Below are 22,559 nucleotides of genomic sequence, written 5' to 3' on the forward strand. Positions count from 1 at the left end.
ATCTTGGAAAGGCAAATCACACCAGGACGCATACACTTAATGGGAAGCTCCTAGGCAGTGTTGCTGCACAAAGATACCCTGGAGTGCAGGTTCATAGTTCCTTGAAAGTAGGCCCACAAATAGACAAGATAGTGAAGAAGGCATTTGGTATGCTTTCCTTTATGGGACAGTGCATTGAGTATAGGAGTTGGGGGAGTCATATTGTGGCTGTATAGGACATTGGTTCAACCACTATTGGAATACTGTATTCAGTTCTGGTCTCCCTGCTATAGGAAGGACATTGCGAAACTTGAAAGGATTCAGAAGAGATTGACAAGGATATTGCCAACATCAGTGCATTTGAGCTATAGGCAGAAGCTGAATATTAACAGAGTCAGAGGTGTGCAGCAAGGAAACAGACCCTTCGGTCCAACTTGTCCATGCCAACCAAATGTCCTAAAATTAACCTTGTTTTCATTTGCCGAAACTTGGCCCATATCCTTCTAAACCCTTCCCATTCATGCACCCTTCTGATGCCTTTTAAAATGTTGTAATTGTACCATTGAATAGACTGGGGCTATTTTCCCTGGAGGTTTGGAGGCCAAGGGTGACCTTCTAGAGCTTTATAAAATTATGAGAGGCATGGATAGGGTAGATAGACAAGGTCTTTTCCCCAGCATTGGGGAAACTAAAACTAGAGGGCATAGGTTTAAGTTGAGAAGAGAAAGATTTATAAGGGACCTAAAGGATTACATTTTTACACATAAGGTGGTACGTGTATGGAATGAGCTGGCAGAGGAAATGATGGAGGCTGATACAGTTACAACATTTAAAAGGCATCAGGATGGTATATGAGTAAGAAGGGTTTAGAGAGATATGGGCCAAATGCTGGCAAATGGGACTAGATCACTTTAGGCTATCTGGTCAGCATGGACGAGTTGGACTGAAGGGCCTGTTTCTGTGCTATATATCTCTATCACTTGTCATAAGTTACTAGATGATGCTTCTCATTGGAACAGAGAAGCAGGAGTGGACCATTCAGCCCATCAAGTTGAACCATGGATGATCATTCACTCCCCACACTATCCCTTGATACTTTGACGTCATTGGAACTTAGAAACCTGTCAATCTCCAAATATACTCCATGAGAGAACTGATGCAGTCTTCTGGGATAGAGAACTTTGGAGACTCACAACTATCTACATAAAAAAAGTCACATCTCATTCAAAAGTGGCTTTCCCTGTTGAAATAATTTCCCTGCATCTAACCTGTCTATCACTAAATATTTTGTAGGGTTTGATGAGGTGAACTTTCATTCTTTGAAACTCTGATGATGTTCTGTCCAGTTTTCCAAACCTCTCTTCATTGGATAGTCCTGACATCCTGGAAACAAGTCTCATGAACCTTTGTTGCACACTCTTTATGGCAATAATATCTTCATAATGTAAGGTGATGAAAATTGCACACAGTACTCCAAGTATAGTCAAATCAAAATTTTAAACAACTGATGCAAGATTTCATTACCCTGTACCTAAATCTTCTTGCAATAAGGACTAGCAAACTGTTAGCCTTCCTAATTGCTTTTGCATCCTCATGTATGCCTTCAATGACTTATTAATGAAGACACCCAAGTCCATTTGTACATCTACACTTTCCACTTCCGGCTTCCTGATTAAGAAACACTCATCTCTGTGATCAAACATCCGTCTGCTTTTAAAAACTGTCTTGTTTTAAGATCCCTATGACTGAAAATTTACTGCTGCATCAACTGTTTCAATTGGTTGGTGGTTGCTTTCATTCCTGTAACCAAGTGGTTTTTCTTAATTGTTTGAAAGCCTCATCTGGGTTATGGTTGCTCTTCCTTTGCCTGGGGTTGTTATCTTGTGGATGAAAATTCTTGGCAGTTTCTTCATATATCTCCCAGCTTCAATTATTTCAATCTGTCAAACAGCCTTCCCCACCCCAGTCTCCAATATTTTTATCTTTAATAAAGCTAAATGTACAACTAAAATGAAAGATCATTTTTCTGATTTTTCTGCAGGTTATGTATAGCCGTACAGAGAAAGTGAATCTTGATTTATGAAGACTACATAAAAATTCTGATGGATGGGAATACAACTCTCAAGTCTTCAGGAGGGATATGTGGTAAATGTGTGGCCAAGTGTAAGAATTGTTGCCAGGAGGTCTGAGGCTATTCATCAGTGAGATGGAGAGGAAAATTGGACAAAATACTTTGATTAAACTGATTACACGATAGTCCGGCAAGTAAGCCAGGTGCTCCATGTTTGTCAGGCATTTTTGATCAAAAAACTGATAATAATGAAATTGATACAAAGTACTTCAACACTTAATGTACAAAGCGAGCAATTGCCAGCCCCATTTCATAATAGTATTTCAAATCTAAGTCAGAGTAATTCAGTTCAGTGCTGAGGTTTTGTTGCATTGTTGGCAGCATCGCTTTAGAGATGAGATGTTAAAACAAGAGCTGTCTCTTTCAGTGGATGTAAAATATAACATATAAATTTAAGAAAGGTAGGAGAATTCTCTCTCAGTATCATGACCAACATGATTCCACTGTCTACAATTTGAAACACAAATTATCAGATGACTTCATTTCTTGTGGGATCTTGTGATGCAAAATTGGAAGTGGATGGCATGCTTCAGTAGCAACCCTTTGGAATTAAAGTGCTTTTGGAACAACATGACTCGGTATGGTGGCTCAGTGGTTAGCACTGGTGCCTCACAGTGCCAGGGACCTGGTTTCGATTCCAGCCTTGGGCAACTGTCTGCATGAAGGTTGCACATTCTCCCTGTGTCCGTGTGGGTTTCCTCTGAGTGCTCCCGTCTCCTCCCACAATCCAAAGATGTGCAGTTTAGGTGAATTGGCCATGCTAAATTGCCCATAGTGTCCAGGGATGCGGAGGTTAGGTTCATTAGTCAGGGGTAAATGTCAAATACTAGAGGGAATGGGTCTGTTAGGTTACTCTTCGGAGGATGTGGACCTAGAGTCATAGAGATGTGCAGCACAGAAACAGACCCTTCAGTCCAACTTGTCCATGCTGATCAGATATCCTAACCTAATCTAGTCCCATTTGACAGCATTTGGCCCATATCCCTCTCAACCTTTCCTATTCATTTACCCATCCAGATGCCTTTTATACGTTATAGTTGTACCAGCCTCTACCATTTCCTCTGGCAGCTCATTCCATACACACACCACCCTCTGTGTGAAAAAGTTGCCCTTAGATCCCTTTTATATCTTTCTCCTCTCACCATAAACCTATGCCCTCTAGTTTTGGACACCCCACCCCAAGGAAAAGACCTTGTCTATTTATAGACAATAGACAATAGGTACAGGATTAGGCCATTCTGCCCTTCAAGCCTGCACCACCATTCAATATGATCATGGCTGATCATCCTTAATCAGTTTCCTGTTCCTGCCTTATCTCCATAACCCTTGATTCCACTATCCTTGAGAGCTCTATCCAACTCTTTCTTAAATGAATCCAGAGACTGGCCTCCACTGCCCTCTGGGGCAGAGCGTTCCACACAGCCATTCCTCACTGGGTGAAGAAGTTTCTCCTCATCTCTGTCCTAAATGGTCTACCCCATATTTTTAAGCTGTGTCCTCTGGTTCGGCACTCACCCATCAGTGGAAACATGTTTCCTGCATCCAGAGTGTCCAGTCCTTTAATAGTCTTATATGTCTCAATCAGATCCCCTCTCAGTCTTCTAAACTCAAGGGTATACAAGCCCAGTCGCTCCAGTCTTTCAGCATAAGGTAATCCCTCCATTCCAGGAATTGACCCCATGAACATACGCTACACTCCTTCAATAGCCAGAATGTCTTTCCTCAAATTTGGAGACCAGAACTGCACACAGTACTCCAGGTGTAGTCTCACCAGGGCACTGTACAGCTGCAGAAGAACCTCTTTGCTTCTATACTCAATCCCTCTTGTTATGAAGGCCAGCATGCTATTAGCTTTCTTCAATACCTGCTGTACCTGCATGCTTACCTTCATTGACTGGTGTACAAGAACACCCAGATCTCTTTGTACTGCCCCTTTACCTAAATTGATTTCATTGAGGTAGTAATCTGCCTTCCTGTTCTTGCCACCAAAGTGGATAACCATACATTTATCCACATTAAACTGCATCTGCCATGCATCTGACCACTCACCTAACCTGTCCAGGTCACCCTGGAATCTCCTAACATCCTCCTCACATTTCACCCTGCCACCCAGCTTACTATCATCAGCAAATTTGCTAATGTTATTACTAATATCATCTTCTATATCATTAATGTATATTGTAAAAAGCTGCGGTCCCAGCACTGATCCCTGCGGTACCCCACTGGTCACTGCCTGCCATTCTGAAATGGAGCTGTTTATCACTACTCTTTGTTACCTGTCAGCCAAACAACTTTCAATCCAAGTAGTTTGCCCCCAATACCATGCGTCCTAATTTTGCTCACTATGTGACAATTATATGAAGAGGCAGGAAATAGTGGGATATGGACCATGTAGATGTGAAATGTTTTTAGTTTTGAAGAGCATCATGTGTCAACAGTTTTGGTGGGCCAAAGGGCCTGTTCTTGTGATGTACTGTTCTTTGTTTGTTTTGAGATTAAAAGAGATTTTTAGTTTGAATTGAAGAATAAAGGCTCAAAGGAGGAAAAGATTTAATAGTTGCTTTGGCTCCTTGAGCATGTTCCATCAGTTGTTAAAATCCTCACTGACCTATGACCTAACTCCATGTAAAATATAATCGTGATGTGGTGAAGAGTGAGGAAAGAAACGTGTGCACGTTACTAATTATTTTGAAATTGTTGGAAACCCTCAGTAGATCAGACAGCACAAGTGTTGAACAAAAAAAAAACCCCGAGTGGCTAAGTGAATCCTTCAAGAGATTGGTACAAAAATTCAGTTAAAGAATACATTTTGACTTGCACAAAGACACAATTTTGAAAAAGATTGCTAAGAGAGTGCTGTGGGATTGGTTAATGCTATGGGGTGAGCCTGCTTTTTGTATTAATATTAATGTGGTAAAAGATGTTGAAAAAAACACCTGCAGACTTCTGACCAAACACAGCACATCCAAAGATGGAAGTTTGGACTTGGATTGGATAGGCTGGGGTCGTTTGTCTTGGCGTAGAGGAAACTAAGGGGAACATGGGAACTGAAGGAGAAAAGATTCAAGAACAGCTTCTTCCCCGCTGTTTTTAGATTTCTGAATAGATCTCTTAAATTTTAAATTTAAATGTTGATCTTGCTCTCTGTGCACCTTCTCTGAAGTTATAACATTATATTCCTGACTCTGTTCTATTACCCTAATGCACCTTGGATGACTGTGTGGAGTTTGAGAGTCCAAAGATGTGCAGGTTCGGTGAACTGGCTATGCTAAATTGCCCATAGTGTTCAGGGATGTGTAGGCTAAGCGCATTAGTCGGGGCAAATGTAGAGTAGTTGGGGAATGGGTCTGGGTGGGATGCTCTTTGAAGGGTTGGTGTGGACTTGTTGGGCCAAGTGGCCTGTTTCCACTCTGTAGGGATTCTTCTATAAAAAGTATGAAGAGAATAGACATGAGATAGCTTTTCCCATTGGTGCAGGAATCAATAACCAGAGAGGATAGAATTAAGGGGAGCGACAGAAGGTTTAGAAGGTTTTTTTCACCCAGAGGCTGGTGAGAATCTGGAACTTGTTGCCCGTGAGGTTGACAGAAGCCCTTATACCATCTAATATGTATTTAGACGTGAACTTATGATGCATACAAGTGGGCTTAATGTTGGAAACTGAGATTGGAATTGTTGGTTTTGACTAGCTGGTAGTGGATGGGCTGAAGAGCCTTTTTTTCTGTGCTGCAGACCTCAATGACTGCACCTCAATCAGAGGTGAAAAAGTTGGAGATGTGACCAATTTGAAAGCATTCAACAATTTCTGTAGGTATTGGCTCAAAATGAGCCTTAAGGCTACAAGATTGTGGTCTGAGGAGGGGGGGAGGGGCTGCGTGTCATGACAGAAGTTCGCCATGGTAGAGCGCATGCGCACACCCTCCCATCCGGAGGGCGGGGGAATTGGCGCGTGTCTCTTCCGTCATCACGGTCGGCGGACCCCTCGCGTCATGATGTCATGCCGGTGGCCGCACCCACCCCTTTTCGGGAGGGAGGGAAGCGTCATGGCGTCAATCACGGTGCGTGCCGGGTGACGTCAGGACGCGGAGGCCGCGCCGCGCGCATGCGCCGGGCTCCCCTCATCCCTCTCTGGGACCGGGACGGCTTCTGCTCGGCGGCCGCTTTGTTCTCGCTGCCCGGGGGGGGGCGGTGCTCGGCTCGGGTCGGCCCGGGCCGGCGGCTGGCGGTCTGCTCCGTGTGGGTCGCTGTCCCCTTGCTCCTCCGGTGCCGCTGGGTCCGGGCTGCGGCCTTTCCAGGTCCCACTTGGCCCTCCCTTCCTCTTTCCCCCCCTCCCCCTCCCCGTTCCCCCTTCCCCTCCCCCCTGACCCCTCACTCCCTACCCCCACCCCCTCCCCTCCCCTCCCCTCCCCTCCCCTCCCTCCCTCCCTCCAGTGGCTGAGATCCCATCATAGGAGGGTCCGGCTCCAAGATGTCCAGCCGAGCCGTCTGCCGAGAGGCCAGTCACGCCGGGAGCTGGTACACGGCCTCAGGTCAGGAGACGGTTCGGGAGGGACTGGAGGGTGGGGGTGGGGAAGGCCGGAGTGGGGGTGGGTGGGGGAGGAGGGAGACACACGCGCACACACACACACACACACACGACGGGGTTGGGGAGGGGGGAGTGAAGAAAAGATGGGCTTTGAGGGGTGGGAGGGTGACATGAAGATAGAGGAACTGGACTGGGGGGGCCAGGGTGGTGGAGAGACAGGACTATGGGGGGGGAGGGTGGTGGAGAGACAGGACTATGGGGGGGGAGGGTGGTGGAGAGACGGGACTGAGGGGGGGGCAGGGTGGTGGAGAGACGGGACTGAGGGGGGGGGCAGGGTGGTGGAGAGACAGGGCTATGGGGGGGGAGGGTGGTGGAGAGACGGGACTGAGGGGGGGGGCAGGGTGGTGGAGAGACAGGGCTATGGGGGGGGAGGGTGGTGGAGAGACGGGACTGAGGGGGGGCAGGGTGGTGGAGAGACGGGACTGAGGGGGGGAGGGTGGTGGAGAGACAGGACTGAGGGGGGGGCAGGGTGGTGGAGAGACGGGACTGAGGGGGGGCCAGGGTGGTGGAGAGACGGGACTGAGGGGGGGCAGGGTGGTGGAGAGACGGGACTGAGAAGGGGGCCAGGGTGGAGGAGAGACGGGACTGGGGGGGGGGGCAGGGTGGCGGAGGAGAGACGGGACTGGGGGGGGGGCAGGGTGGCGGAGGAGAGACGGGACTGAGGGGGGGGGCAGGGTGGCGGAGAGACAGGACTGAGGGGGGCAGGGTGGCGGAGAGACAGGACTGAGGGGGGGGCAGGGTGGTGGAGAGACGGGACTGAGGGGGGGGGCAGGGTGGTGGAGAGACGGGACTGAGGGGGGCAGGGTGGCGGAGAGACGGGACTGAGGGGGGGGCCAGGGTGGCGGAGAGACGGGACTGAGAAGGGGGCCAGGGTGGAGGAGAGACGGGACTGAGGGGGGGGGGGGCAGGGTGGCGGAGGAGAGACGGGACTGAGGGGGGGGGCAGGGTGGCGGAGGAGAGACGGGACTGGGGGGGGGGCAGGGTGGCGGAGGAGAGACGGGACTGAGGGGGGGGGCAGGGTGGCGGAGAGACAGGACTATGGGGGGCCAGGGTGGTGGAGAGACGGGACTGAGGGGGGGGAGGGTGGTGGAGAGACGGGACTGAGGGGGGGCAGGGTGGCGGAGAGACGGGACTGAGGGGGGCAGGGTGGCGGAGAGACGGGACTGAGGAGGGGGCCAGGGTGGCGGAGAGACGGGACTGAGGGGGGGAGGGTGGCGGAGAGACGGGACTGGGGGGGGCAGGGTGGTGGAGAGACAGGACTGAGGAGGGGGCCAGGGTGGCGGAGAGACGGGACTGAGGGGGGGAGGGTGGCGGAGAGACGGGACTGGGGGGGGCAGGGTGGTGGAGAGACAGGACTATGGGGGGCAGGGTGGTGGAGAGACAGGACTATGGGGGGGGCAGGGTGGTGGAGAGACGGGACTGAGGGGGGGAGGGTGGCGGAGAGACGGGACTGGGGGGGGCAGGGTGGCGGAGAGACGGGACTGGGGGGGGCAGGGTGGTGGAGAGACAGGACTATGGGGGGCCAGGGTGGTGGAGAGACAGGACTATGGGGGGGGCAGGGTGGTGGAGAGACGGGACTGAGGGGGGGGGCAGGGTGGTGGAGAGACGGGACTGGGGGGGGCAGGGTGGTGGAGAGACGGGACTATGGGGGGCCAGGGTGGTGGAGAGACGGGACTGAGGGGGGGGCCAGGGTGGTGGAGAGACGGGACTGAGGGGGGGGGGGGCAGGGTGGCGGAGGAGAGACGGGACTGAGGGGGGGGGCAGGGTGGCGGAGGAGAGACGGGACTGAGGGGGGGGGGCAAGGGTGGCGGAGGAGAGACGGGACTGAGGGGGGGAGGGTGGCGGAGAGACGGGACTGGGGGGGGCAGGGTGGCGGAGAGACAGGACTGAGGGGGGGGCAGGGTGGTGGAGAGACGGGACTGAGGGGGGGGGCAGGGTGGTGGAGAGACGGGACTGAGGGGGGCAGGGTGGCGGAGAGACGGGACTGAGGGGGGGGCCAGGGTGGCGGAGAGACGGGACTGAGAAGGGGGCCAGGGTGGAGGAGAGACGGGACTGAGGGGGGGGGGGCAGGGTGGCGGAGGAGAGACGGGACTGAGGGGGGGGGCAGGGTGGCGGAGGAGAGACGGGACTGGGGGGGGGGCAGGGTGGCGGAGGAGAGACGGGACTGAGGGGGGGGGCAGGGTGGCGGAGAGACAGGACTATGGGGGGCCAGGGTGGTGGAGAGACGGGACTGAGGGGGGGGAGGGTGGTGGAGAGACGGGACTGAGGGGGGGCAGGGTGGCGGAGAGACGGGACTGAGGGGGGCAGGGTGGCGGAGAGACGGGACTGAGGAGGGGGCCAGGGTGGCGGAGAGACGGGACTGAGGGGGGGAGGGTGGCGGAGAGACGGGACTGGGGGGGGCAGGGTGGCGGAGAGACAGGACTGAGGAGGGGGCCAGGGTGGCGGAGAGACGGGACTGAGGGGGGGAGGGTGGCGGAGAGACGGGACTGGGGGGGGCAGGGTGGTGGAGAGACAGGACTATGGGGGGCAGGGTGGTGGAGAGACAGGACTATGGGGGGGGCAGGGTGGTGGAGAGACAGGACTGAGGGGGGGGGCAGGGTGGTGGAGAGACGGGACTGAGGGGGGGAGGGTGGCGGAGAGACGGGACTGGGGGGGGCAGGGTGGTGGAGAGACGGGACTGAGGGGGGGAGGGTGGCGGAGAGACGGGACTGGGGGGGGCAGGGTGGTGGAGAGACAGGACTATGGGGGGCCAGGGTGGTGGAGAGACAGGACTATGGGGGGGGCAGGGTGGTGGAGAGACAGGACTGAGGGGGGGGGCAGGGTGGTGGAGAGACGGGACTGGGGGGGGCAGGGTGGTGGAGAGACGGGACTATGGGGGGCCAGGGTGGTGGAGAGACGGGACTGAGGGGGGGGCCAGGGTGGTGGAGAGACGGGACTGAGGGGGGGGGGGGCAGGGTGGCGGAGGAGAGACGGGACTGAGGGGGGGGGCAGGGTGGCGGAGGAGAGACGGGACTGAGGGGGGGGGGCAAGGGTGGCGGAGGAGAGACGGGACTGAGGGGGGGAGGGTGGCGGAGAGACGGGACTGGGGGGGGCAGGGTGGTGGAGAGACAGGACTATGGGGGGGGCAGGGTGGTGGAGAGACAGGACTGAGGGGGGGGGCAGGGTGGTGGAGAGACGGGACTGGGGGGGGCAGGGTGGTGGAGAGACGGGACTGAGGGGGGGGCAGGGTGGTGGAGAGACGGGACTGAGGGGGGGCCAGGGTGGTGGAGAGACAGGACTGAGGGGGGGGCAGGGTGGTGGAGAGACAGGACTGAGGGGGGGGCAGGGTGGTGGAGAGACGGGACTGAGGGGGGGCAGGGTGGCGGAGGAGAGACGGGACTGAGGGGGGGGGGGCAGGGTGGCGGAGGAGAGACGGGACTGAGGGGGGGGGCAGGGTGGCGGAGGAGAGACGGGACTGAGGGGGGGGGGCAGGGTGGCGGAGGAGAGACGGGACTGAGGGGGGGCAGGGTGGCGGAGGAGAGACGGGACTGAGGGGGGGGGCAGGGTGGCGGAGGAGAGACGGGACTGAGGGGGGGGGCAGGGTGGCGGAGGAGAGAGGGGACGCGGCAGTGGGATGGGGTGGTGGAGAAGAGTTGCATGTGTATTTGTAGGTGGCAAGAGGCAGGGCAGGCCTGGCCCTTGGATTACATTGGCAAAGAACATAAGGTTGTGGGTTAGTGTGACCGAATTGGCATTTTAATGTAATAGAGACCTGACATAAGGATAGGGATGGATTATTTTTGGGAAGATGGGTTATGGATGTGTGTTTTGAGGGAAGAGTGACAGGAGATGAATATGTGCAAATGACAGGAGAGGAATGTGGTGGATTTGTGGGGAATGAAGAACCGGAATGGCGTGTGGATGGGTTAATGAGGGATGATAGGGTAAAGGTGTGGGTATGTTCCATCAGTTCAACTAAATTAGTTGAGTGTGTATTGCTGACGTAAAGGGTCACTGGTAATAATGCAAGAGCAATATCGACATCACTGTAGGCTGTGATGTTGTTTTGGATGGAACATGGAAGATTGGCAGGGTTATGGGCAGACTTGAGGGGTTGGTTTAATGAGAATGACAGGGTGGAGATGTGAGTGAAAAGGGCAGTTAGAACATAGCAAGGATCTAGCATTGAGTAACTGGAGACTTATGTCTATTGTCCTCTGTGTTTGAAGCAATGAAAAACTCACCCTGATGAAGGAAGGGCTTATGCCGAAACGTCGATTTCCCCTGCTCCTCGGATGCTGCCTGACCTGCTGTGCTTTTCCAGCAGCACCCTCTTGGCATTGAAAACTCATGTAGGGTGGTGCATGTGGTGTGATATTGTCAGTGCGGATGAGGTTTGACCAGTGTAACTAGATTTGGGTGGCTTATAGCTGTACTGGTGGGATACAGAAGGGATAGCAGGAGCAGAGTTTTCTGAAACATCAGGGAGTGATGTACATGGGAAAGACATCGCCTGGTTGGGGCTGGGGAAAAGCGGAGAACAAGAGTGTGGATGCTGAAGATTTGAAACAAACGGTTGGAGAAAGTCTGCAGGTCTGGCAGCATTTGTGGGGAGAAAGGAGTTAACATTTCAAGTCCAGTGACCTTTCCTTAAAACTCAAAGCAGCTAGAAAAAGGCGGTATGTGTACGGAAAAGGTTATATGACAAAAGAAGGATTACAGGATGCTGGGGAAGAGAATAGAGGTTGGTGACTGTATTGTACAAAGTTGAGGCAGTGAGGTTGGCTCAATGTTATTGAAGCATAGATTTTTTTTCATCATGTATATTAGATAATGTTGCTGGAAGGAGGGACTTGTTCCAAGTTTTTTTTCTTGCAGTTGGTGTGAATGTGAAAGTGTAGATGGGAAAGTCACCTGCCCTTTTCTCCTGTTGTGTAAATGGTTATCATTTGAATGTTCGCTTTCCTCTCATCAAATCAGTGCTGGCATCAAAGAAGTTGGGTTGGGGGTTAGAAAGTGCCAGGGAGTATGCGAAAATATCTGATGCACATATCAGTGGGAGGATGCTGTACAGTCAGTTAGTACGTTGGCCTTCACTTTGCCCGACCCAGCCCAAACAGAAGGGATGATGGCTTTTTCCTTTGTTTTCAGATTGAAAGGGACTTGGCAGTAAATTTGCCTTCACATGTATTAAATTTTGTGGTTGGCTTTGGGGTAGAGACAGTCAAAGGAGCTTTCGTCTATTCCATATTTTACTTGTTCTGATCTGGCGATGTAACACAATGGCTAGTTGTCTAAATGCTATCGTATTCCCATCTGCATAAATCCCTTTGCCTGATGAAATGAATGAGCACAAACGTACAAAGGAAGGGGAAGTTGATATGTAAACATTGGGTTGACAGTGGAGGGAAGTCAGTTTGCCTAAGATCAGTGAAAGTTGGGGTGTTTCTGTATGGGAGTACTTTATGTAACTGGGTGTTGAAAGACAGCACAGATCTGAATGGTAATTATTTCAGGTTTGAAAGAATGAAATCCAAATTTAATATCCCCCCCCGCCTTTATCGTGAGTAGTTACACGATTACATAAATGGTAACGCAAGCAATGTCAGGGAGTTTGTGCTGTGTTATGGAATTTTGTATGGGACCATGTTGTTTTCGGAGCCAGTCTAGTGTTTAGCCCAAGTTGTGTTTTCAGGGCCAGTTTAGTGTTTTGCTTTATTTCTGAACCTTATCGCTAGAACTGAATGAGAGAATTTGATTCTCTTCAATTTTTACTGAAGTCTTCAGTGCTGCATTGACAGGTTATTTGGAAAAAGAGAGTGGGAGGAAGCCAAATAGCCTTTTTGAACTTGCTGCTTCTGTTACCTGGTGAGGCTGGGAGTCCATGGGAAGGACATTGTACGTTTATATTGGCAATGTTTAACGCAAACAGTAAAGCCAGTTGTTATTGTGCGGTGTGGGTCCATTCATTATCTCTTTGCCTGATGAAGCTCCCTGAACGTGTGCTTAATCCCATTGACGTGTCAGTAGTTTGGAAATACAAGTTTATAGATGACTGCTGTTGCAAAATGTCAGTGATGAATTCATTCCCATAATGTGTTGGCTGTTAACAAAAAAATCTTTGCCATTTCTTGCAGCAAGGGAGTTGCTGATTTTGAGCTGCTTAATGGTTTTGATACCCCGGTGTTTCTATTGCAGCGCCACTAAGTGATATCTCTTTTTAACTCTGGTAATTCTAAGAACTTGTTGGAATACAGATAGAAATTCAAACTCTTGTGATTTCTTCACTCAGTTTGGTTGGGTGAGCTTGAGTTGTTTTACAGCTCTTCCAGTTACCTATCAAAGCACCTTTTGAACACCTCAACTCATAACAAGGAGATGGGAGGTTGTTTTTAAAATTGCTCAGTTCTGTCAACCAGCTGCTGTCTCACATTGCTGCTGTCTGTTATTTTAAAGCATGATTTCCAAACGACAATTCCTTTGAGCCCTGCGGTCAGTAAAAAGTAAACACAGGTCTATTTGTGTTACTTTCTGTTCTGAACTGTTTGAGTTCAGTGGGCCAGGAAGTTTAGTAAAGGGCTTTTCTGTTGTCCTGTGTCAGATAAATGCTGAATCAGAATTCCAGGACCAGTTCCAGTTAACAACTTGAGATATATGTGAGTTAGTTAACATTCCAGGTAAACAACGTAGATTTGTTCTAACCCTATCAGGAGGCTGCTAATCTATGCTGTATATCAAATCCCAAATCTTCACATCTTTTTGAAGGATAAAGGAATAAGATGATTGTGTTTTACCATGAAGTGACCCTATGACCCATTGAACAATACAAATTCAAGATTACATAAAGCTGAATTACATGGTAATTACACTCTAACTGGAACTGTTGGCTATTTGCTGACTCCCCTCTTGTGAGAGAATTCCTCACGTGAATGACATTTTTAAAGAAAAAAAGATTGAATGAAATATTCACTCTTCTTTCCTCATAGTCTGGCAGTCGAGTTGACCAAACTCTTGGCTGAGAGAGAGATAATTGAGAAAGGATCATGTGGAATATCTGAGGGCTTAATTGGAATTGAAAATGTTAATCCTGAATGCTGTTATGAAATTAAAAAAATTTGTGACCGAGCCCGATAGATTGTGAATTGAGGTATTAAGGAACATAAAACTGCAACTGTTGATCTAATTGAATTTTGAAACAAGCTCTAGGGTTCCCTCAGTTAAATTATGCCTTTGATGACAAGAGGGCAAATTGCTTACATGGGAGTTCAGGATTGATGTCAAGAAGCGTGTCTGAGTGATCTGTAACTAGAATTGTCTTCAAGGTGCAACAAAACCAATGGAAAATGTACTGTGATGAAGTCATGGAGGTGAACTGTAGGTTTCTATAGGAAGCATCAGCGAGATGGACTGAATGGGTGTTGCTGCCATTTTTAATGATTTCTGAGGTGTAAATGTCCTTATTGATTGCAGTGATGTTCACAGATATGTGTCCTAAATTGGAAGCAGTTTTTGGGTTGAGCAGTATCAGCTACAATTTTTGTTTCAGCAATTTGTTCTCTTTCTACTGTGCTGTGAGAAATATAAAGAGATGTACTTTTCTACAAAGTGTCCCCAGCAAGAACAAGGGGTACTTTTGAATATTGGCTAATGCCATTATTTTAAAATGGCATTCAAAGAAGTAATTGTCTAAATCATTTGTAGCCTGCAATTCCTTGAATTTTATAACATCTTAGTCTGATATTAATCTTTAATTTTCAAACAATTGATCTTAAGGTTTTTAAATATGCATTGTTTCTCATAAGCATTTTTGGATTTATTTGTGCAGTTCAGAATCCCAGTCTCCTAATCCCATCCTGTCCTATTCTGTCGCATACCAGCTTAGAAATCATAGATGATAATGAGCTTATTTCTTTTGTGATGACATGGGGACAGACAGCTAAACCTAATCAGCCTTTGTACCTCTGTGTTTGCAACATAGTAAAATTAAGCCGTTGAAGACCCCTGAATAGTCACTCCAATGATTCAAAACCAGAGTTTTGATTAACCAATCCCAGACTTTGCGAATAATTTCCAGATTCTGGTTTTGCACATTAAGCAAAAGATTTAATCACTTATTAGATCCACAGTATCTTTTTAACAGAGAATTAAACAACACGTTAAGCTGATTAAATCTGTGTTTTCAACTCAATATCTGTTTTCAGCTCCATTCTCTCAAGCGACACTCAGCCAAACAAACACAAATAAGAAATAAATGAAGTAACAAAATTGGTCAGATTGCTTATGCTGTTTTCACGATGCATTGTCCCACAGGCATAGATAATGGTCTCTGTTAATTTTTCTGAAGGTGTCGAGTTGGGTCATCTTTACAGTTCACTTGAGTAAAGGCAGTAATACTTGATGCACATAGGAGCTTAGATATTAAGCGTTGAAATGTTCATACTGTAACTTCACCTCCCAGGCAGTCTCTCCACGGTAACACTCTCCAACACCCAATTCAAACTCTGACCACTTCCTGACAGATTGACCATCTCTTACATGAGGTACCAGTTACCATTGAACATGTGTTTGACCATAAGTTTTTTTTTATACTTGAACCAATTCCCAAATACAGATTTTAATAGCCAACTTCTGCTGTCTGTTTTCAGCATAATGCTCTTTCTGGCAATGAAAGATCTGCAGAGCCTTGATCAGGAGCTAACCTTTAATTAACTTCCAGACCTGGTCTTATGAATTAATACAAGATTGTTTGGTCTGCTTTCCTGGACAAGCTGTTACCCACATCCCAAAACTAATCTTTAGTTCGTAATTCCCTGAATAAAATAAAAGCAATGAAAAATCAGTGGGGGCTTTGACACTAAATAATCTGACAATCCCATTGTTTTCAAATCTTTCTCCATACCTCTTCAAGCCTTACACCATTCAAGATCTCATGTTCTTCCAATCTTAGCTTCCTGCATGTCCCCAGTTATCCTTTTTCATTGGTGGCTACATAAAGGTATCCTACTGCTGTAAAGATGTGAATGGATGACGAGAGAGGTATTAAACAATGACTAAAAGATTAGTCAATCGAAATGGTTATTAATGAGGCTATAAGAAGAATGAGGAAAGGTGTTGAAAGTGTACCAAAGTATCAAGTACAGATTAGGGATATGCAAGTGTCAGAGGAACAGGGTGTTCTTAGCCTAGCTGGTATGCATTTGGGATTGCTGAATAGAAAACGTTTGAAATTGGAGAAGGAGGAAAATTTCATAAGAGGGTCTATTTGAAATCTGCAGCTCGAGCTAATGAGCAAGATTTTTAAAAAAAACTTCACCATTGTCTCTTTTCAGGAGCTCAACTGAACGCACAATTAGAAAACTGGCTCGCCCAAGCACAACCCACTGGGAGGCCAGCCCGAGCCATCATTGCACCGTAAGTCATCTATTAAAACAAGTCAACAGAGCCTTTTAGAGTGACATGTTTAACGGTGAACTCACTCATCTCTCTGTTTCAACCAGTAATGCACAACCTGTTTGCTTTAGGTGTAAAGAAATAAACTTGATCATAATGCACCTTTCCACATAGATCAGACCTTAAAGAAGATCATAGAATCCTGAGTGTGGAACCAGGCCCTTCAGTCCAACAAATCCACACCCAACCCTCCGAAGAGTATTCCACCTGAACCCATTCCCCTACCCGATTACTCGACATTTGCCTCTAACTAACACATCCCTGAACGCTGGGCAATTTAACATGACCAGTTCACCTAACATGCATAGGGTTTTCTTCTATGTTTCAATTCCACTCACTTCAGAGGATAGTTTGATGTGCATCAAAACTGGAGAAGTGCCTAGTTTTGTTTAGGTAAAGAGAGTTAGCCCTCTTTGAATACAGGTTAGGTATTCTTCCGAAAACCAAAAAGACCTAAACACCCAAAGGTCTTTTTGAAAGTGAACCCGAACAGACCTGTGGGCACCCTGGGTCTGGGTCCTTTGGGGCAAAATAACTGAATTTGTCCCCAATGGAACAAAACCTTTTTGTCCCCCGCAGAGGCCCAATCTCAACATATCACCTGGTCTGTTCAGAGCGTTCCTGGGGAAAATTAGCTTTGCTTGTGGTTAGTTCTGTACGAGCTGGCCAAAGATCTCTCTCTCTCTCTCTCGCTCCACATTTCCCCCCCCCTCCCCACCCCCAATCTGCTCCCTCTTCCCCCAAAGACCTGGATAGACTTATAGGGGATGTGTGTATCTGAAAGCTGCAAGTACCTTTTGTCCAAAAAATAGTTGGTGCTGAGGATTTGGGATAAAGCATTCCTGATCCAGTACCACTGTGACTTTTGCAGCCATCTGAATAGAAAGGTTGATCCTTGATTTTACACCTCGTTGAGAGACAGATGTGGATTGTTTGCTTTGCCTTATGTGACATGTATCTGGGATGTTTACTGCCCTGCGTTCATACTTGAAGCAGTATGGCATGGTATTTGAATGATTAAATTTCAAATTTTGAGTGTGACTTGCTTTGTCAGTTGTGATGGTACCTTGGTGGAAACGTCAGCCTTGGTTCAGTAGTAACACAGTTGTCCCTTAAAGTAGAAGGTTGTGGCTTCAATTCCACATGAGAAATGCGATTGTGCAATGCAAGTGGATGCTCCAGTGCAATATTGAGGGAGTGCTGTTCTGTCGAGAATACCATGTTTGAGTTCAGTTTTGGACTCATTCCTGGATGGGTATTAAAGATTCTGTGGTCCAATTCAAAGAGAACGGGCAATTCTTTCCATGTCCTGACCAACTTTTATCCCTCAACTAGTATCCCTGGTTGTTAAATGTCATTGCAGTTTGTGGGCATTTGCTGTGTGCAAATTGATTGCCTCATTTCCCTTCTTTACTGCAATGACTAAACTTAGAAAGTACTTCATGGAGTGTGAAGTGCCTTGCGAAAGTAATTATGTAAATGACGGTTTGTTTGATTATGATTGAGGTAGCTATTTAACTGGCTGCTTCAGTTCTCTGTTACCAATCAAGGAAGTGCTCTATGACAGCAGCTATATTCCCCAGTTTTAGCTTGAATTTGAACTTGAACCTTTTGCACATAAAGGCATCAGGCATTGTCTCGTCAATTTATTAATTGATGTAGAGGCATCTTTGACCAAGGGAAAAGCTGTTCACAACTCTGGGCCTGCAAAAATATAATTGATTCACATATTATCGTTAAAATGTTGTTTTTGGAGGGTTAATGCAAAATTGTGTCAAGATTATGCTGGTGCCTGAATATGGAGATATGGTGTGAACCACTTGCCTTGCCTTATGTGACATCCATCTGGGATATTTGCTGCACTCCATTCATATCTGAAGCAGGTGGTCACATGGAGGCAGCAGTATATTTTTGGAGAGTTTGTCTTTCAGACGAGCCTGTGTCCATAAGTGTGTCAAAGAGCCAATGGCACTACTTGAGAAAGATTGAGATTTTTTCCGAGTGCCCTGGTCACCATTCCTCCCTCAGTCAAAACCATCGTGATCTCCCCCACTTGGGAGAGTAGTAATTCTACTGGAGCAGCATTAGTTGTAAGTTCCACTGCAGGTCAGGCTATCACCGCTGGGACAGATAACACTGCTGCTTCAACGTTAATGAGCTTAACTCCTGGAGCTATCTATCTTTACAGCCTGGGAGTACCACCACCCCCAACTCAAGTTGGAGTAGTTGTGGAGGGGTTGCTTACCAGCATCATCTTGAACAACTGCTCAATTTATTTATTTAACATATTCAGTGACTTTGGTCTCCGCTGCCTTCTATGATAGAGAATTCCACAGGTTCACCATCCTCTGTGTGAAGAAATCTCATCTGTTCAAAGTGGCCTACTACATATCGTGAGACTATGACCATTTGTTCTGGAGTCCCGAGCCAAGGATAACATCATCACTGGATCCAATCTGTCCAGCCTGTGAGAATTGTTTATATGTTTCAATGAAATCCCTTCACTTCCTCTTAAGTGAATACAGGTCAAGTTGACCCAATAATTCCTCACAAAATAAACAAACTCTCCCAGAAATCAGTCTTTTGAACTGACCCTGCGTTCCCATTATGGCAAGAAAGTATTTTCTTGGGTAAAACTGCACACAATACTTAGTCCAGGAGGTGTCTTACTGAGGCCTTATACAGCTGCAGTAAAAAGGCTTGATTTTTTTATCAGTCCTCTTACAATTCCTGGCAGTGTAGAGGCTTTCTGAATTTGCAAATATATTTGCTTCTCCTTATTGAGAGGGGGCTTTGAAAAAAGGTTAATGAGATTATACTTGACAGTGAGTCTTGTTTTTCTTTCCATATCTTAAATTGCAAGGTTGAAGCCTCAGCATAAAGATCTGCACAGGTTGACTTAACATTTAATTCAGCCCTACCTGTTTGATCTTTGAATACTTTATTATAGCCTTTATGTTTTTTCTTTTAAAAATTATCTCACTATGAGACAAGTAGCCAAACGTGAGTAAACAGGTAAGATCAGTGGTGGTATAGTGCAAGGAAGCCCCTTACCTGGTACTCATCTGTCTTTTTCCATACATATATATTTGCTATTTTTTCTGGGAACAGGAGGTTTTGAAGTTTGTCTTACTTTTTCAAATTTTTGGAGTGCAACCTTCCAGAGCTATTCCTCTCATGTCTCTGCTAATTCTCCACCCCATGGATTGCTGATCTGTATTCTGTCTGAAATGGTTATCTTGTTGTCCAGTAATGCATGCATCTGACTTGAGCACAAAGTAGTTGATCAGTCATTACATCTCCAGTGTAAAATATGTTTCTAACCTTTCTTTTTTCTCTTGCTAACAGCTTCAAATTGATTTATTAACTTCCCCACCGAGAAAAAATAGTCTTTTGCTTTGGAGCTGTCAAAATCTGACACCTTTAATCAGAATTGCCAACACTTTTGTTATGCAATATAAGTTGATTAATATTATATTTTGCATCATCCTCAACCTCCCACCAAACAGTATCTTTATTATTAGAAGCTTTCTTTCCCCCTTTCATGTACAAAATGTCGGTGTTTGTCCCAGGATTCTATTGATTTGGTTGTTACAAACTCAAAATGGGCCTGTACATAGTGCAATTCTTCTCCTGACATCTGCTTTTTAAAATATACATTTAAAATGTGATGCACTTAACATATGTTGTCATCTTGAGTGAATTACTTAGCCTGAGAAATTAATTGGACAGCAGTGATGCGGGGGGGGGAGGTGCCTGCACTGCGTGCCAGACAGCACACAAGTGCGGTGTGATGCCACAGGTGTAATGCTGCAACCATTGAAAAATGATTAAAAATCTCCCTGTTGTGTAAGAGTGAGCATTGTGCTGAGACAATGCAATGATCATCCTAGGGGTGGTCTCTTTTGCCATGTATGCATTTTTGCTGCAAAGTTTATCCTATCTCAAGTTTTCAAACCTGATTGTTGCCATGTGTCATGGCCATAAGGATACAGAGAAATAAATTCAACTGAAATACATTTCATGGCAATTCTTTGGGAAGTTACATTTGAGTTTCTCATCCACTCAGCCATTGACTGACCTTACCGTCCATCAATCGTGGCTCTGTAATTGCTGCCAAAAGGTACCCAAGGAAAGCCCCCTTCTGAATCCTTCCGAGTGCTTAGTTTCTGGTTGGAAACATGCCCTTTCATATGTTGCTGGTTTAAAGCCAAGTCCTAACATTGTCTGATTCAGGATGTTCAAGATGTTCTGCTAGCTGTGGACATGTTGATTAGGTCTGCATAGGTTTTGTGTGGGATTTTAGTGTTTCTGTTAACCTTTTCTTTCCTTTAGTCATGCAGGATACACGTACTGTGGATCTTGTGCTGCTCATGCTTACAAGCAAGTGGATCCATCAATCACGTAAGTGAATCATAAATACTGGAGCTTCTCTTCTGGTAAATATCACCTTAACCAAGATTGATTTTGAAGGAGGAATTGAGTAGAATTGGGTCTTTGGAGCCATTAAATGATGGAAATCTTCTTGCATCTTAGGTGTGTGACCAGATGTGAAGACTGAGTGATTCATTGGCCAGCAATAGCATGGATGCCATCATGCAAGGGATGGAAAGGAGTGAACCGTAGTAGAGGTTTCTTTGCTGGCTGAATAGTCCAATCCTGGGGCTAGAGACTCAGTTACAGGTTGAGAGATTGGTTGTTGAGATGCTGTGGATTTGGTATCCTGTCTCCGCTGCTTGTATTGATCCCCATGTGCTCCATCCGAAGGGGTTGGCCCCTTCATGGATGCTGCTTCTCCATTTTGTGCGTTCTCAGACAAGTGGTTCCCATATAGAAGGGATTTTGCATTTTTCAAAACGTCCTTGTAGTGTTTCCCCTGCATTCCTAATAATTGTTAACTATCCTGGAGCTCGGATTAGAGCTCTTGTTCAGGGAGTCACGAATCGGACGTGTGAATAATGTGACCCACCAGTCACAGCTAGTGAGTGACCACTGCTTCAATACTGATATATTGTCCTGGGAGAGGATACTTGTTGATATGCCTGCTTTGCTAGTGGGTTTGCAGGATTTTGTGAAGGTGATAATGGTGATAACTCTCCAGAGACTGCTGTACACGGTCCATGTTTCTGATGTATATAAGGGGTTGAGGTCCACGGCTGCTGTACAGATCTTGAGCTTGGCGCTGGACTTGTCTTGGAACCTCAAGCAGTTTCCTCAGGAGATCAAAGGTTGCACTTGCTCAGAAGTTCGGGTTAATTGTCAGTCTCTGCTCACACTGAGGAGACCCCTGAGGTAAGGGAAAGATCCATGTTGTCCAGTGGCTCACTGTGGATTTTGACAGTTGGAGGGGTATTGTTGTTTGCTTTCTGGCTGTTTAGCCTGAGGCCTGTCCTCTCCACACATCAGAAAATTTTCTGATTCAGTATGTGGATGTACCTACTAGAGAAGTTGCAAAACTTGACCTATCCTTGGAGAATAAGGCCAGGTAGTTGACTGAGGTGTCAATAGGGGAACACTTTGGGGCCAGCAACAATAATTCTGTTAGTTTCAAAATAGTGTTGGAAAAGGATAGCCCAGGTCTAAAAGCTGAAGTTCTGAATTGAAGTTCTGTATTAGGCAGAAACATTCCAAAAACTGATTGGAGTCAGATGTTCGCAGGTAAAGGGATGGCTGGAAAATGGGAAGCCTTCAAAAGTGAGATAATGAGAGTCCAGAGACTGTATATTCCTGTTAGGGTGAAAGGAAAGGCTGGTAGGTGTCGGGAACGCTAGATGACGAGAGGTTTTGATTAAGAAAAAGAAGGAAGCATATGTCAGAGATTGAGTAAATCCTTAAAGTATAAAGGCACTGGGAGAATACTTAAGAGGTCCAAAAGAGGACATGTAATAGCTTTGGCAAATAAGGTTAAGGAGAATCCAAAAGGATTTTATAAATACGTTAACTTCAAAAGGGTGACTAGGGAGAGAATAGGATCCCTCAAAGATCAGCAAGGCAGCCAATGTGTGGAACTACAGGAGATGGAGGATATACTAACCGAGTATTTTGCATCAGTCTTTACTGTGGAAAAGAACATGGAAGATATTGAATGCGGGGGAATAAATGGTGACATCTTGAAAAATGTCCATATTACAGAGGAGGCTGTGTTGGTTGTCTTGAAATGCATAAGTGGATAAATTCCCAGGACCCTGATTAGGTGTACCCCAGAACTCCGTGGGAAACTAGGGAAGTGATTACTGGGCCCCTTGCGGAGATATTTGTATCATCGCTAGTCATAGGAGAGATGCCGGAAGACTGGAGGTTGGCTAAAGTGTTGCCACTGTTTAAGGAGGGTGGTATGGACAAGTCAGGGAACTATAGACCGGTGAGCCTGAAGTTGGTGGTGGGCAAGTTGTTGGAGGGAATCCTGAGGGACAGGATGTACATGTATTTGAATAA

At 47.2% G+C, this 22,559-nt stretch overlaps 1 protein-coding gene across 1 annotated transcript in view; it reads left to right on the plus strand.

The window, feature by feature from the left end:
* The first annotated feature begins 6,207 nt into the window (after positions 1-6,207).
* Positions 6,208-22,559, plus strand: part of memo1 (mediator of cell motility 1) — a 52,123-nt gene continuing 35,771 nt past the window's right edge. The window contains exons 1-3 of the mRNA XM_060831783.1: positions 6,208-6,639; positions 16,004-16,085; positions 20,460-20,528. Of these exons, the coding sequence (XP_060687766.1) occupies positions 6,579-6,639; positions 16,004-16,085; positions 20,460-20,528 (212 nt within the window). The 5' untranslated portion in view covers positions 6,208-6,578. The remainder of the gene's footprint in view (positions 6,640-16,003; positions 16,086-20,459; positions 20,529-22,559) is intronic.

Source organism: Hemiscyllium ocellatum, chromosome 10 (assembly GCF_020745735.1).
Source record: "Hemiscyllium ocellatum isolate sHemOce1 chromosome 10, sHemOce1.pat.X.cur, whole genome shotgun sequence".
NCBI lineage: Eukaryota > Metazoa > Chordata > Chondrichthyes > Orectolobiformes > Hemiscylliidae > Hemiscyllium > Hemiscyllium ocellatum.